Raw genomic sequence first — 16,512 nt, forward strand, 5'->3', positions numbered from 1 at the left:
ATTTTAGGTCAAAGCTTCCACGAGAGAAAAGATTCCTCATTCGCTAAGGATTCCAAAAATGAAAAAATCATTGATTTCGGCTGAGAAAAAACAGCAAAACCCTTCTTCCACGGGAACAAAGAAATAAAGAAGAAATAAAGTAAATTTTTTATTTATTCCCGTGGAAGATAGAGCACTTTTATGACACTTTTTATTCACGACAAACAAGACAAATAAAGAAAATAAGAAAATACGGCGCTGTCGCGGTTCGAACCACAGACCCTGACCCCTCCATAACACCACCTTAGACCACTGTGCTACGTAGCCTGTCGACATAAGATTTTATAAATTGCATATTTGACGTAAATTTATTTCCATCTGGCTTCCCACTGCATAAGATATTCATACGTGTTTGTAAGACATTCATTAAACTTCTTTTCTATTGCATCTAATCTTGCGTTATTTTTTTCAATAACTTGTCTGTATTCTTCATCATCTCCAGCAGTGTTTGGGTCTTCACGTTTAAAATATTCATTGTTAACCAATTTTTTATCTACAAATTTTATTAGTGTTTGATTCACTTCGTTATGATAACGGTCATATTCTTTCAATACGTAAGTGAAGACAAAATGCGTCGTACCTTCAATCTTAAAGCTTAAAGAACTTTCAACACAGTTTTGAGGGTCTGTCAGTGCGTCAATGAGATAGTATTCGAAGTCAGTCAATAATCTTTTTAAAGTCATTTCATACAGGATAAAATTTAATGTTGTGAAGAAATAGTGTTTATCTCAGAAAAAATAACGCTAATTTTATTTTTATTTATTTTTTTATCCTGTATGTAAGGACAGATATGTCAACATTAGAGAACACAACAACTGCTATCGTTCATGAAGTCATAAATGAAGAATACGAGTACATACAATATAACAAACAATTGAGACTCATTCGTTCTGTCAAAGACGACATGTACCAAATGCAAAGTATTTTGACGGCTTGTTTTGCTCCAGATACTAAGCTTCCTAAAGACTGGTTTAGGAACCAAAGCACCATAGAACTATTAAGTGAAGCACAGCGAGACGTACTTTTTTCTGAAAACAGTGAAGAACAGCGAGTAGGTAAAAAATCCCAGTCGCCAAAACTCTATGAAAACCGTGAAAAATTGCCAAACGGTTTGAGAGGATATTATGTTCATAGACTTTTAGTAAATGTTGTAGCAATGTGGGCTTCACCACGTTATGCTTGGTATGTTTGTAAACTTCTTGACGAAATTCACAGACAAGAACGTGGAGAGATGGAAAAGAAACTTCAAGCAAAAGATGAAGTCATTGAATCCAAAGACAAAAGCATACAGAAAAGAATACCACGTTCAGTACCAAAAGGAAAGGAAAAGAGTTATAAGTATATGATATATACTGAAGAGTTGGAGAAAGAAGAAGATAGAGATATGGTTATGTTGCATTTAGTCAGAAGAAACAACAAAAGCTTTTATTCTTATATACGAAAAAAAGAGATCTGACATTGTGTCAGATCTCAGTAAAAGTGACATTTACATGTCAAAAAAATAGAATGAGTTTAAGTAATTAAAATTGAGGGTGAGAGTAGTATTGTATGAAATAATATCTCTCACCCTCCAATTCATCCTATGGCGCCGAAAAATTTTGGTGAAATGCGACCACATTTCACCAAAATTTCTCGGCGCATATAGAGAACTAGAGCCTGTGAGGTACTGATACTATCCATTGTACCTCGCAGGCTCTAGTTCCAAGCCAAAATGGCTAAAAATTGCCCGCAATTGTTCACATTGCGGGCAATTTTTAGCCATTTTGGCTTGGAATTGGAGGGTGAGAGTAGTATTGTATGAAATAATATCTCTCACCCTCCAATTCATCCTATGGCGCCGAAAAATTTTGGTGAAATGCGACCACATTTCACCAAAATTTCTCGGCGCCATATAGAGAACTAGAGCCTGTGAGGTACTGATACTATCCATGTACCTCGCAGGCTCTAGTTCCAAGCCAAAATGGCTAAAAATTGCCCGCAATTGTTCACATTGCGGGCAATTTTTAGCCATTTTGGCTGGGAATTGGAGGGTGAGAGTAGTATTGTATGAAATAATATCTCTCACCCTCCAATTCATCCTATGGCGCCGAAAAAATTTTGGTGAAATGCGACCACATTTCACCAAAATTTCTCGGCGCCATATAGAGAACTAGAGCCTGTGAGGTACTGATACTATCCATGTACCTCGCAGGCTCTAGTTCCAAGCCAAAATGGCTAAAAATTGCCCGCAATTGTTCACATTCCCATCTTTTGTTGGTAAGACGAAGAATATGAAATAAATTATGAAGAAGATAATGATGAATAAAATATCACTTTTTATATTTTTGACACGTAAAGTTGTCACTTTTCTGTCAAACCGTTTTTATCGTTTTCGTATATAACATTATGACCTTGCTAAGATTTACAAATCTGACAGAAACTGGTTCTATCGTGAAAACTTACCGATTTCAATGACACCGAATGAGCAAATAAAGGAAATTGTCAAAAATACTCTTCTCAAACACACTATGCATCATCAAGGTTGCACAATACTTACATTCAAAGAAGACTTAACATTACTGAAGGAAAAAATAACAGAATATTTCGATAACTTCAAAGAGGAAGAATGAAGTCACGACAACATTAACGAAGAAGTCACGACAACATTAACGAAGAGAGAATGAGGTAAAAAACAGGTGATATCTCACCTCTTCACCAAAAATATATTTTTGGTTAAATAGCTTCAGGGTCAATTTCTTCAACCATTTCACTTCCTTCGTCAATGTCAATTGAAGCTTCTTCAACCTTTGGTAAGAACTTTTGTATAACATCTTTGTTCGTTATTGTCTTCAGAGATGAAGGATAATATTTCACATTTGTTTCACCCTTCTTATATTCTTTCTGTTCGGAAAGATTCATAGCAATACTGAAGAAGTCAACGTTAGAGTTCTTTATGACAGTATAGTGTGTATCTTTGACATTCACGAAGAAACCCTTTTGTTTCAAAACTACTGCTAACTCTTGTGAAGTATAACGTTTGCGTCAATGACGATAGCTAATGGTCTGACATACTGACCAAACTTAGATTCTTTCACAAACTTCTTGTTAAAGATAACATTAACGTTTGAAGCATTATTGAACTCATTCTTGATGGCAGTAGCGAGAGCATTGTATGAAAAGAACTTGCAATCTTGCATGTGTTTCATTAAAATAAAAATATTAAATTATTTGAAAAATAACTTAAAAAAAATCTAATCTAATTTTTTTCAAAAAATATTTTTTATTTCCTACTAAAGATGTATCGGAAGTTGTCTAAGTTAGAACACTCGGAAATAAAACAACTTCTTACAGAAGCTAATATAGATGTTGCAAAGCATTACACAACAAACAAAAAAGCACTCGCTGACATCCTCAATGACTATAATGGTGCAATAAGTTATGATAGAATTCATGAGTTCATAAAGCCGCAACGCGGCGAGGACGAAGTCCATGCAAGAGCATTTCCTTTAAATGACATTGCTATTGACTTATATCATAGACGTTCAGTACCTCATGAAGTAAGAAGAGAAATGTTTGACATAACAAATGCAAACGTTGGTGAAACAAGAAGAGCTGTACCTCATGAAGTAAGAAGAGAGATGTTTGACATAACAAATGCAAACGTTGGTGAAACACGAAAGAGAGATGACACACTGAAACAACAGAGAAGAGAGATGTTTAAAAGTGCTATAGAACAAGTTCGCAAAGCTAACGATGTCATTCGTTCCATTGACGACAAACCAAAAGAAGGTGAGAGATGGTTAAAGAAAGATGAAGAGAATAGGAAGAGAAATGTGAAGTCAGGCAATAGACTCATTGACTTTAACATCGAAGCTTTAGATGAACCAAACAGAGACTACTTACACAAACATTTTGGTAAGGTTTTCATGAGACTCTTAGAGAAAATTAAAATAAACTCCCAACAGAGATGGATGGTATGTTATAAACTTGGTGGAAAGTATGAATGTTCTACGTTAAACCTCAATAATATTGGAACATTACTACATCAGCTCTTGAAGGAGAACTTTATATCAGAGATAGAAGCAAATGCCGCAGGTATTGTTGAAATGCACTATGACTTCTTCTTGACAAACATAAAGAATCTTACCGAAATAAAGATGTATGATTTAACAGAATATGAAGGCTTAACGATGTCAGATGTAAAGAAAGGCAAACCAAAAAAGAGACCATATAGAGATGAAAGCACACTGACAAATGACCAGAAAGCCATTTTGGAAGCTCTTAAGCAAACAGGAAACCACACTTATAGAAAGCTTTTGGAAAGATAATGGTTGAAAAGAAGTTTTATAAGAAGAGAAGCGGTCAGTTCTGGAAGTATCTTTGCACATTACCTATAAATCTTGAACGCTACCAAATCTTCAATGAACTGAACAAAAGAACTGCAACACTTATGACAGAGGACAATTGTTTCGTTTATGCTTGCATTCAGGCTGGAGTAAATGAAGAAACTATTGACCACATGAGAGAAGTCATTCGTGTTAGAGACTTTCCTCAAAGTAAAAGTACAAGAAATTTCTGACGCAACAGGTATATCATTTAATGTTACCATGGTTATTTCAATGACTCAAGACATAATGAAATAAAGAGATATATACCAAAAGAATGCGAAACTGTTAGAACTATTGACTTACTTCTTGTTGAAGACCACTACATGCTAAATGAAAGATTACCAATGACAACATACTTCATTCGAAACTATAAAGAAATTCTCAAAGCTTGTGGTGGAATGAACATTGAGAAACAGATGAAGATTTATACAAAGAGAGAAGATAAATATGTAGTTCGTTTATGATAGAACAAAACACCGTTATGGATGTTATGAAAACATTGTGGGAGTGCAAATATTTCGAACCTATTTCTTATGGAGAACTTTTCACATATACTACTGACTTATATAAACAGAACCTTGCACCATTTAAAGATTTGACATATGCTCCAAAGTATTGTGTACAACTGAAGAAGAAAGCAGAGTCAAAAGAAGTAAATAAAGCTAAATGTAAATTCATACCTGAGCACGTTTTCTTTGCTGACTTTGAGTGTAGTACGGAGGCTTTCATAAAGCTTTTAACATCTGTTATGACAGTGAAGATGGTTCAGTTAGTGAAAGCATTTGGGTCAAAACTGTGCAACAGAATTTTTGGAAAGACTTCCTGACAAGAGTTTAATATATTTTCACAACCTCAGTTATGACATAAACTTCATCTTAAGACACATGACAGAAGTGAAAGGAACTCCCATCATTAAAGGTTCACGAACAATGCAAATAATGGCTTATATAAAGGACGGGCAATTATTAAAAGACTCTTACAGTGTTTAAATAAGAAGCTTAAACTATTTCCTGCTATGTTTAACTTACAAACAGGACCGAAAGAAGTATTTCCATATAACTACTACAGCAGTGTTTTGTTAGCAAATGACAACAGAACTGGTGTCATTTCTGAAGCATGTAAGTTTATCCATGATGCAGATACATTTATGAAGAACATAGATTCCATCAAAGGTTGCAGAATAGATGAAAACCACTTCGACTTAGAAAAATATAGCACGTTTTACTGCAAACAAGATGTAAGAATTTTAAGAGAAGGTTTTGTAAAGTTCCGCAATGACTTATTGAAAGAGTTTGATTTAAACGTTTATGACTACGTTAGTATTTGTTCTATTGCTAACAAATTGTTTGAGAACAGAGTATACTTCCCGAATGGAAATCTTTATGACCTCTCAAATAAACCAAGGAGAATTTATTTCGAGATGCATTCAAGGTGGAAGATGTATGTTGTCAGATAACATGAAACAAAAGAGCAAAAAGAAACTCATTGCTGACTTCGACACTGTTTCATTATATCCTTCAGCTATAGCAAGATTGTATACTTTAGAAGGAATTCCAAAAGTATTGAAGGATGAGATGCTAAGCACAGAAGTATCTCATGAGACATTTATTCGATGATGACCAAAAGGAACCCATTGGTGAAAAGTTTATGTCTGGCTTCTTTGTTCTCATTAAGATAACAGAGATTGGTATACCCAGACACTTTCATTTAATAGTTTGCGACCCTGAACTAAATAAATCAAGAACTTAACGTTCCAAGAAGTTCAAACACTTGCTGTCTCATGTATGTTGACCATATAACATTACAAGACCTCATAAAATATCAATGTGTCAAATGTGAAGTGTTGCAAGGATACTATTACGATGGAAACAGAGATATGAAGAATAAGAGATGAAGTAAAGAAGTTGTTTGAGTTAAGGTTAAAGTATAAGAAAGAAGGAAACCCCTTACAAGAAATTATAAAACTCATTCTGAACAGCATTTATGGCAAAACTATTCTATCTCCTATTGAGTCAAAAATAACCATAGTAAATGACAAAGATGCTATAAGATATGCTATAAGAAATTACAACCATATAGTGAAGTTCGAAGGTTTGGATGGTTCAGATAAAACTATTTTCAAGCTAACGAAAAGCATTTGCAGACACTTTAACTTCTGTCCACTTGGTGTTAATATTCTCTATGTCAAAACGTATTATGAATGAAGTATTCTGTACTGCAGAGGACATGGGACTTCAAATCTTTTACCAGGATACCGACAGTATGCACTTATATAATGAAGACATCCCAAAGCTTGCAGCAGAGTTTAAGAAGAGATATGGTCGCGAACTTATAGGAAAGAACCTTGGTCAATTTCATAGCGACTTTGCAGAAATAACACCTGGAAAACAAAGTTTAGCTTATAAAAGTATTTTCTGTGGAAAGAAGACCTACATAGACTTACTCACGAATGATTTAAATGAAGTTGCATTTCACTGCAGAATGAAAGGCGTGAAGCAAGACGTTCTTGCTTTAACAGCTAATGAAATGTTTCCTGAAGCTATACAATGCTATTACAATGAAGATAAGAACATTCACATACCTGTTGGAACATATGACAAAGACTCTGAGTTCAGTTTAATGAAACTTTACAAAGCACTTTATGATGGTCAAGAGATTGCATTCGACTTATGTAAGTCATGTCAACCTTGCTTTGCTGAAAAGTTCAACTTTTCAATAACGACTAAAACAAGCTTTATTCGTAAGTTGAAGTTCTGAGGTCATTTATTTTTGTCAGCAATGAGGTCATGAATGAGGTCATGAATGAGGTCATGAATGAGGTCATTCGTGATAAAAATAAAGCTAGCGTAGATTTTACAATACTGCGATGGTAGAGTTTAAGAGTTGTGTTTCAATGTAGAGACAGTCCTTATGGTCTGGAGGCAAGAACACTGGGCAGTTATGGTCATGAGTGGAGAACATGTCTATCCAAAACTCACGATTGAAGCCAGTTAATTTATAGTATTTAGGGTTAGGAAGTGGTGAAGTTCTTGTATGACCAATGAACTCATTTTCAACTCCTTTACTTAAGTTTGAATATAATATAGCTTGCTTTCTATCCCAAATGCCAGGTGTTACAATCTTTGAAAATTCATTTTTCCTCGGAAGCATTGCATCATAATTGAAAACATTCTTAAAATCATCACTTGGTTCGAGATTTGAAACCTTATACGTAATGGATTTTTTTCTTTAGCGACTTCATTGAATGGTGAGAAATACAATGAATTGACAGTCATGAGTTCCATCTTCATTTTCATTAAATTCATAATGAAAGTCTATAAGTTGTGGCTGACTACCTTCTTCTTTCAGTTGTGCAAGAAACTCACGTAAAGGCTGTAAAGTTTGTACTTCAATGTTGAATTTTTCTCGAACATCTCATTAAATGAAATCATACATTGCAACAATGTTGTATCGTCTTTAAAGTATTTGTATATGTGAATGTTTTGGGCGCTTAAAGACTGTTCGTCATTTTCTATCTCGACTGAAGTATAAAGTCAACCTTTCTGAAAGCACGTGTTATATACATAGATGTTATGCCAATGTACTTCTCTTCATTTATGTTCACAATCCAGTCTGTTGGAAACTTAAACGTTACTCTGTTCCCCTTTATTTTGACGTCAGGGTTTTCACTACTGAACGCAACAGATAAAGGTATTTGTCTATACATTTAGTTCGGATAAAAATAAACCATTTACTCTTTCTTTGCTCAGCTTCTTTAGCTTTTGCTTCAGCTTCTTCTCTAGCTTTCTTTGCCAGCAAACGTGGGTTCTTTTGTTTCCAGCAGCTAATGCAGCAATGTTTTTCACTAAGTTTTCTCTTTGGTCTCTCTGGCTTTTGTTCTTGTTTTTGTTCCTTCAGTTCGGATAAAATTTGCTCACGAATTTCTTTCTTCAATGCTTCAACATCTATGACCCCTTGGGTCTTGTCCGTAGGGCTTGTCTGAGTCATTTGACTGCAGATAAAAACTAAATTAAAACTAACCGATGTAAAATGAGCTTGTCAAAATCAGAACGAGAGTCTATTATATTAAATGACGCCAGAGGAATACAACATCCTTTCTATTATGTAAGTCAGAGTAAAGATGGTAAAATATATGTAAGAAAAAGAAAGGTTCCATTAGCGAATGCAGAGAGCGACAACATTAAGGTGCATGGCAAGGGCGAAGCCCACGAAGCCCATATAAAACCTTCTGTTCAAACTGAAAAGTCAATAGAACAAGAAGAAAAGAAGCCAGATGTTCTTTCAATAACGAACCAAGAGCTTATTGCAAAGTTCGTGAATTTCATTGAAAAGCAAACCGAGTCAAAGAACCCTGACCCGCCAGTGAAAGAAGTTGAGACAAAAGAGAATGTACAGTTCATTGAAAATGTCAAGAAACAACTTCCACCACGAATGCCAAGAAGAAGAGTGAGAATAATGAAGTAAATAGATATTTTTATCTGAAGTAAATACATGCAGAACGAACAGCTAAACGAATTTACTCCAGCAGAGCATATTCATCAGATTCGCTCATATTTCGATATCATAGACAATGCAGTTCAAATTGGTGACACTAATAGAAAATATTCTGACGCAAAGATTCCATCACAACCTGGAACTGCTAAAGATAACACATGGGTAACATTCAATCTCTCACCTCCTGGTGAAAATATGTTGGACCTTTACAATACATTCATTACGTATAAAATGGAAGGTCAATTTATTGTAGATAAAGAAATTGGTTCAGGTTCCAATAAAACAAACCCACCAGGATTTTGGATTGGTTTCGATGACGCTTTCTATGCAGTTGCTGGATATCAAATCCTTGCAAATGGTCGTATCGTATATTCTCAAGACAACGCAAGAGAAGAAGCATATATAACTTCAAACTCACAAACTACCGAACAAATAAAGAAAGTAGATGTTTTCTCAAAGACTCGACATGAAGATGTATGGAGTCATTCGGGAACATGCAGAACAGGACAAATTGTTAGTGGTCCAATTACAGCAGGAAAATCATTTGATTTTAAGCTTCGTTTAAGAATTCCTGTTAGAAGATTCCTTCCATTAGAAGCTATTCGATTTATTCCAGCTTTTGCAGGAAACATTCAGCTTAAAGTAAAGTTCAGTAGCGACGCCTTACAATGCACATCTATATCTGTAAATGATATCATTGTTTTCAATCCAACTCTTAAAGTTGCATTTGCTTCAGATTCAAATCCACCGACAAATAAATTTGTTCCATGGAATGAACCATTCACTATGATAACGAAGGCAGTAGAAGCTAGTGGAACAGTTACTATTACAACTGTAAACCAGCAACTATTTCGAACAAAGATGGATTTTAATGAATGTTTCATTCATCCAAAGTCATTCTCTTTAGACCCTAACATTTATACAGAACTTGTAGAACATTATACAAACGAGGCTTTATGTTTTCCTGTTAAAGTTATGGATTGGATTCCTATGGACGGTTCATTCTCAAAAAATACAGATAGTTCAAGTGCAACATTTACAGCAGCTTATACGCCTATTAATGTTAAAAGTATTTGGGCACTATTTAGAAAGAAAGACAACTATTATGTTAATTTTGAGAACCCTAAGTTTAAATATCTTCAGCTTTCCATGGGAGCTTATGGAAATATGCCTGCAGAACCTGAAAAATCATATGGACCTGTATTTTATGAAATGGTTGCGAACGCTTGCAATACAAACAATGATATGATAGGATTTAATGAAGATGTTATGAGGTCATTGGTGGATGATGGTAGTGTGGAACATAAATGGGATAGCTATGACAACACACATTTCTTATGTGGTTTTCCAACAGAAGTGGACTTTTGCTTCCAACAAGGTCAAACATCTACTGCTCCAATAACATACAAATTGTCTGTTAAAGGACCTATTGAACTAGCAACTGAAAACGTACCAAAGCCACTTATTGGATTTATGAGGGATTGTTGCTTTGCCATTCAGGTGCGTGCTAATGGAATCCCAATAATAAGATTAGATGACTATAACTTAGCCACGGACGACAGTGAGGAATAAAGGATGAACGTTTATTTTTAAAGCTTATAAATGAGTTCTTCATCAAGCTCTCGTGAACCTTCACCATCTATGAAACAAACTTTACCAAACGATTATGGAGCACCTATTGAATATTTCTTACGAGCTGCACAATGGCAAAGAGCAGTCTCACCAAGGTTAGGTGTTCCACCAGCTCCTGTCAAAAATAGCATTTGGTCAAGTCCTTATATAAAATATGGTCTCCCACTAGGTTTGCTAGCTACAGCAGAGCAGTTATGATGTTGAAAAGAAATAAAGCAAATGTTGTAAATAATACTGAAGTAGCTGAAGTTAAACAAACTCCGACACCATCACAAACAACACCTTCAATGACTCCTGAACCTATGAAAGTACAAACTCCTGTTCAAAAGTCAACTCCTAAACCGACTCCAACATTTAAACCAGAACCTACTCCTCAAATAAATCGTAAAACTCCTGCGTTTCCTTACTGAAAAAATAACGTTATTTTTATTTAATATTAAAATTTTTATTTGATTGAAATGACGACTAAAGTCACTGAAGCAATGAAACAAAAGTTTTTGGTAGAATACATTAAATCAGGAGCGGTTCCAGAAGGTTTTTACGTTCATACTATGAAGGATGGTAGAGTTCAGTTTAGAAAGATAAAGCAACCATTAGATAGAGAAGGTATATTAAGGAAGATTAAACTTCATGAGGACAACATTGCTGAACTTAAGAAGAAGTTAGAAGAGTTGGAGAAAGGAAGAGAGTTATAAAGCAATGAATTCATGAGGTGAAAAAACAGGTGAAAAAAGAGGTGAAATCTCACCACTTCACCTAAATTTAAATGGATGTTTTCATACGTGTGAGGGTGGTGATATCATTAATTTTTAAGTTTATTTTTATATTTTACTGAAAATTTTTATTTGGATGTAAATGACGAAAACTATTGAGATAACAAACTACAACGGTCATGAGTTCAAGAATTTGTTCTTCGTTCCTCGTGAAAATACATTCTATCAGATACGAGGGAGAAAGGGTAAAGTTAGTTTGAGCGTTTATGAAGGAATGAAGAATGGAAAGTTTATACAAGCATACGATACAAACGGTAAACGTGTTTCATTAGCTTTGTCAAAACTTACTAACATTTATTTTGACAGTGACTTTGACTCTGACGATTGGAGCGACAGCAGCGATACTGAAGAATATGAACTATTGTGTGAAGCACAGCAATGGGAAGAGTTGCAATACTTTTGTAAGTGAGAACGTTTATTTTTACAGTAGTAAGGTGAAGTGGTTGGCGGCTTTATAAATATTTAAGGTTAAGTTGGTGTTGTCGTTTGTGTTGTAAAATTTACGTTAACGGTTTTGTAAAGTGTCAAATTCACAAGTATTGCGTACGGAGGAACGCAGTGCCTCAGTACACGAGATATGTATACTAACTGTATTGCAGTTTTTCCATTCTCCTTTGATGTTGTATAGCCTAAACAAAAGCTATACACAATTAAGTTGTATATTTCGTCACTTTCCCCTGTGCTGAGAGAGATATTATGCTTTGCTAATAGGATAGCTAATCTGCGAAAAATTCCATCAGCATTAAATTCAACAGAACCTTCCATTTGTGATTCTGTAGATAATATAAAATTTCGAATATCTTTTTGTTTTGTACTATCAGGGAAACATTCATGAAGCTTCCCATTGCTGATTTCTTTTTTTAGGTGATCATCTCTTTTTTTAAAGGCGCATCTGAATGAATCTCCATCTTGGGTGGGAACCTGAGCAGTACAACCCATAATCCAATGTTTGGATTTTGCATTATACTCTAATTTTTCATAAGTCCTTTCATCACCAGGATATTTTTCATATCTGGAATTTGTCATTGCTTATATAAAAATGATTAAATTTGTGTCTTTTTTAATTTTTTACACAATATACTTAAAATACTATTTTCAACATTTTTTTAAAATAAAAATTTTAAAATAATCGCTAAGAAAAAATTCTATTTGTGTTATTGTTACATTCATAACATCATCTAGAGTGATATTGTTGCATGCTAAGTTCGGTCAATGATAGAAATTGAGTGGAAATTAATCGTCGAGGAAGTACGATTATGTAAAGTAAAAAATGTTGTGGGATTTTTAATATTATATATTATTTATATAATAAAATTTTTTGAGTCATTTTAAGAAGCACATATAATTTTTTGAATTTAAAATTAAAGTAGTGTCAAACGAATTTATCACTTAATTTAATACTCAGATTTCTTAAAATTAATGAAAAAAGGTTTTCTGAGAACTTTTGAGAATGGTTTTCAAATTCCATTATTGAAAATATATAGGTATTGTATGAAATTCAAACTCTATATTTATTAAAATTCTAAATTTTTAATAAAATAACTTTTCAGAGGAATATGATTTTGAATGGTTGATTAATAAGTATAAAAATGTCTACGATTTTAAGGAGGGAATTGTTCCTTATGAGGTATACATCATAACTATATACCTCATAAGGAACAATTCCCTCTTGATAGCTGGGAAACTTTCTCTGAATAACTTATCATTTGGAGAAAGTTTCCCAGCTATCTATTAGAAACTAAAGGCTGTGAGGCACTAATATATAATCAGTGCCTCATAGCCTTTAGTTTCTTATTAAAAACGAGAAAACTTGTTCGAAATGATAAACAATTTCGAACAAGTTTTCTCGTTTTAAGGAGGGAATTGTTCCTTATGAGGTATACATCATAACTATATACCTCATAAGGAACAATTCCCTCTTGATATCCTGGATATTTTTGAATATATTTTTTTAATTAAAGTTCTCAAAAGTATTATCAAAAGTGATTTTTTAAAAATATCTCCAATTAATTAACTAATTAAAAGTATTATATTTTTAAAATTAAATAGTTTTTCAATTTTTTTGAAGGAATTGAGATACAGAGGTAGGGCAACGATAGAAAATTTTTGGAAAAAAAGTTCGGAGATCTTAAACGTATCATATTCCCTGCATGGTTTGGTATCTTCCGCCATGCGTTGTGCCAAACATATTGACACTTTCCAATAATTAATTTATGGTATGAGTCACAGAGTTAGATTATAAAAAGAAAGTAAATAATTGCAATTAGAAATCATATATGTCGGAAATCAAATGTTGATGAGCAGAAACCTTTTACTCATCATAAAAGAGATAAATCACTAAAGATTTGTATACATTAAAATTTGATATTTGGTGCTCGAAAACTGTCTGATGGGACTCCTCCAAAATGAGCCAATCTATCGCTGAGGACCAAATTAGATGATGTGGATGGTGTATTCTCTAATTCTAACTTAGGAAGAATGGGAACAAAACGAATGACGACAACAACATGTCAAACATAGATTAAATATCTATGAATCAATAAAGTATACGTGCATTGAAGGTGATAACGATCACTTGAGGCTTATAACTCTTTGACTAAATTATGCAATAATTAAATATAATCATTTTTATATTTTTATACTGATAGTAATTAATATACTATCCTGCTTAATAAATGGTATGATCAAATTTGTTTGAAAATTTAATTATGTATATGAAACTATGTCTTCTATATAAAAATCAAAATTTTCGGACGAACCTAGATTGAAGCTTTATGAAAATCTATCATTTTTGTTAATTGAGTTAATATGAATCTTTTACATATGTATATATAGCATTGATAGCTTATATAATCATGGTTTATTCCATATTAACATATTTTTTCAGTTAAATTTGTTAATAATATCATGTAACAAATTAATTCAAGATTAGAATGTCTACAAAATGCTAACAAATAAGAACAAATACGATTTCTCGACTTAAATTTTAATATGGAGTAGTTTTTCGTTTAAATCTAATTAAAAATGAATAAAAACTTATCTTGTACTATTTTCATTCAAAGATTTTAATAATGTAAATCATGCATTTTCATAATTCAGTACAGTTCTTTTTAGAATTAAAGTTGATGAGGGATGATATTTGTGATTTAAAATAAATTTGTTAATGTTCACCTTTTATTCATCACCTTGTGGTATGCCCTAAAGCAATAGCATTATCAATTCTGCTGAATTGATCAACTCAAAATTCCAAAAAAAATTCAAAATTTCAAAAATGAAATTAAACAATTTGAATTTTCACATGAAAAAATCAATTTCGAAAAAAATTTGGAAAATCAAAGTATTTGATAATTAGTCAAATAATCAATTTACATCGTTTTTACTCATAAAAAACAACTAATTTTTGATTTTGATATCATATTTGATAAATACTCATTCCAGAGTTGACGTAATGTATTAATTATTGTTAGAGATATTGCTTTCGCAGCAAAATTCTTATTTCATGAAAGAAAAAAAAAATGATTTTATTCCAACAAAAACAAGTAAACAGATGAATGGAAACGTACTATATTTTCATAAATGTAGTAATCAGCGTGTCAGCTTTTGTTTATCATGTTCGAGTCAAAATGTATTAACTTGTAATAAGAAATATTCGAAGATTATATGAAGTATTGAGCATTCTTTGTAGAAATATTTGTAATTCATTACTAACATATATAATAAAGTTGTTTTTTTTCCTTATTGCAATAATTTTGTCTGATTTTAATAACTTTTCATGTATACGAGTTGTGTGAATATGCATCATAATATGCGTAAATATACTTATTTGCGACGAATAATGTGGTTGCATAATGGAGGTGCTAAATTTTGATTTTTAATATGGGGCTTTGGTATGTATAATCATGTTCTTATCTCAACGTAGGAGTATTGGTGCAATATGATTAAAATTTACGAGGTTGATCTTAAATTGAATAATTCTGGAGTATAAATCACAATGCAGCTAATTCTATGTTAAAGATAGATACAGATTGTAGTAATCAATTAGGGAGTACAAATTCATTCTTTCATTTCTGTCGTATTGAGCAGAAAGGAAGAGATCATAACCCTAGGAAAAAAAGCCCAAATTTGTCACTTTTCATAGTACGTGAAACTCAATTCGCTCGGCGAATGCCGAGCACACGTACTCATCATTCAACATAATATTCTCATTCTTTGGTTATTATAGTGCCAGACAACACAAGATTTCAAAGAATTACTTGAGTTTTCAATTAATCTTAATCCGATTTTAGATTTATCGAGAACTCCATCATCACAATCACATATTTCAGTGCGGTAACTACAATTATCCATATACAGAAGGAAGTTCTTTTCGAACAACTCATTTGGAGTCTGTTTTGGAAAGAACTTCTTTCTGTCCGACTTAATTTCATAGTTCCTGATCAACCAAAAGACAGAAACCACACACTATCTACTTAGGAAAGGAGTTCTTTCTAAATCTTCCTTAAATTGAGATTTTACGAGAGATAACCCTTCTATTGCACTTAAATGGGAGGCTTCGAAAGATGAATCGTTTTATTCATACAACTTTAAATCTCGAACACATTTAGAGAATGAGTATATCATTTTATTCTTGTTTTGAGTTTATTCTGATTCAAAATTGCAGTGAAAACAGAAGTTCACACATCATATCTGAATGTGAGCTCATCTATACTTATACGATCTCAATATCTCCACTCTAAGCATAAGAGGTGAAGTTATATAAAAATTATCAGATGCGTTGAAGTCTCAAAAGAATTGCCTGAATGCTTGTTTCATATTTGTCCAAGTAGTTTCAATGAATAAATGTATTGTTTTTTATAATTTCGATTTATTTTTAGAAAATATTCAATATAAACCTTTATTGTGTTATTTACATCTCATAAATTCTCTGTCTAAATCATATAAAAGCGCGTTTTACCCCTATGAATCAAGAAATTCATTCAATATTCATGGTATATTTATTAAATTTATACGATTTACTAATAATCAATATTATATCCTCATAAATAGCAATATATTTTGGTAATCTATGATAATCATATACAATATTTGAAATCAAATTTTCATTAGTTTAGGTTCCTTGTTAATAGTAAACCATTATATTTATTACTAATAATAAAATCTATTTGTCGTATTGAAATTCAATAAAATTACTTATTCGGTCCAAAAAA

General features: G+C 32.7%; 5 protein-coding genes and 1 pseudogene across 6 annotated transcripts, besides 7 other annotated features; 5 read left to right on the forward strand and 1 right to left on the reverse strand.

Moving 5' to 3' along the window:
* Positions 1 to 11,895: part of a mobile genetic element that runs on past the window's edge.
* Positions 1,627 to 1,741: a mobile genetic element.
* Positions 1,876 to 1,990: a mobile genetic element.
* Positions 2,132 to 2,240: a mobile genetic element.
* Positions 2,361 to 2,423: a mobile genetic element.
* TVAGG3_0307340 lies at positions 2,893 to 3,224 on the reverse strand (annotated as a pseudogene). The gene has a single exon. A coding segment is annotated over exon 1 (332 nt).
* TVAGG3_0307350 (uncharacterized protein) lies at positions 8,436 to 8,870 on the forward strand (the record flags this gene model as incomplete). Its single annotated transcript, XM_051229718.1, has 1 exon — positions 8,436 to 8,870. The coding sequence occupies one exon, from the start codon at positions 8,436 to 8,438 to the stop codon at positions 8,868 to 8,870; it is 435 nt and encodes a 144-aa protein (XP_051099448.1).
* Positions 8,898 to 9,777, forward strand: TVAGG3_0307360 (uncharacterized protein; the record flags this gene model as incomplete). Its single annotated transcript, XM_051229719.1, has 1 exon — positions 8,898 to 9,777. A coding segment is annotated over one exon (880 nt), but the record flags the coding sequence as incomplete, so codon positions are not given.
* Positions 10,503 to 10,730, forward strand: TVAGG3_0307370 (repellent protein 1 family; the record flags this gene model as incomplete). The annotated part of the gene is made up of 1 exon (XM_051229720.1): positions 10,503 to 10,730. One exon carries the CDS (start codon positions 10,503 to 10,505, stop codon positions 10,728 to 10,730), a length of 228 nt encoding a protein of 75 aa, XP_051099450.1.
* On the forward strand, positions 10,991 to 11,227 carry TVAGG3_0307380 (uncharacterized protein; the record flags this gene model as incomplete). The annotated part of the gene is made up of 1 exon (XM_051229721.1): positions 10,991 to 11,227. The coding sequence occupies one exon, from the start codon at positions 10,991 to 10,993 to the stop codon at positions 11,225 to 11,227; it is 237 nt and encodes a 78-aa protein (XP_051099451.1).
* Positions 11,228 to 11,387: a terminal%2Cinverted (terminal inverted repeat of Maverick-1A transposon ID:TVAGG3_0307330).
* On the forward strand, positions 11,388 to 11,714 carry TVAGG3_0307390 (uncharacterized protein; the record flags this gene model as incomplete). Its single annotated transcript, XM_051229722.1, has 1 exon — positions 11,388 to 11,714. The coding sequence occupies one exon, from the start codon at positions 11,388 to 11,390 to the stop codon at positions 11,712 to 11,714; it is 327 nt and encodes a 108-aa protein (XP_051099452.1).
* A 3,560-nt stretch (positions 11,896 to 15,455) lies between the features above and the next one.
* Positions 15,456 to 15,490: a mobile genetic element.
* The last annotated feature ends 1,022 nt before the right edge of the window (positions 15,491 to 16,512 follow it).

This window comes from Trichomonas vaginalis, chromosome V (assembly GCF_026262505.1).
Source record: "Trichomonas vaginalis G3 chromosome V, whole genome shotgun sequence".
Lineage (NCBI taxonomy): Eukaryota > Parabasalia > Trichomonadida > Trichomonadidae > Trichomonas > Trichomonas vaginalis.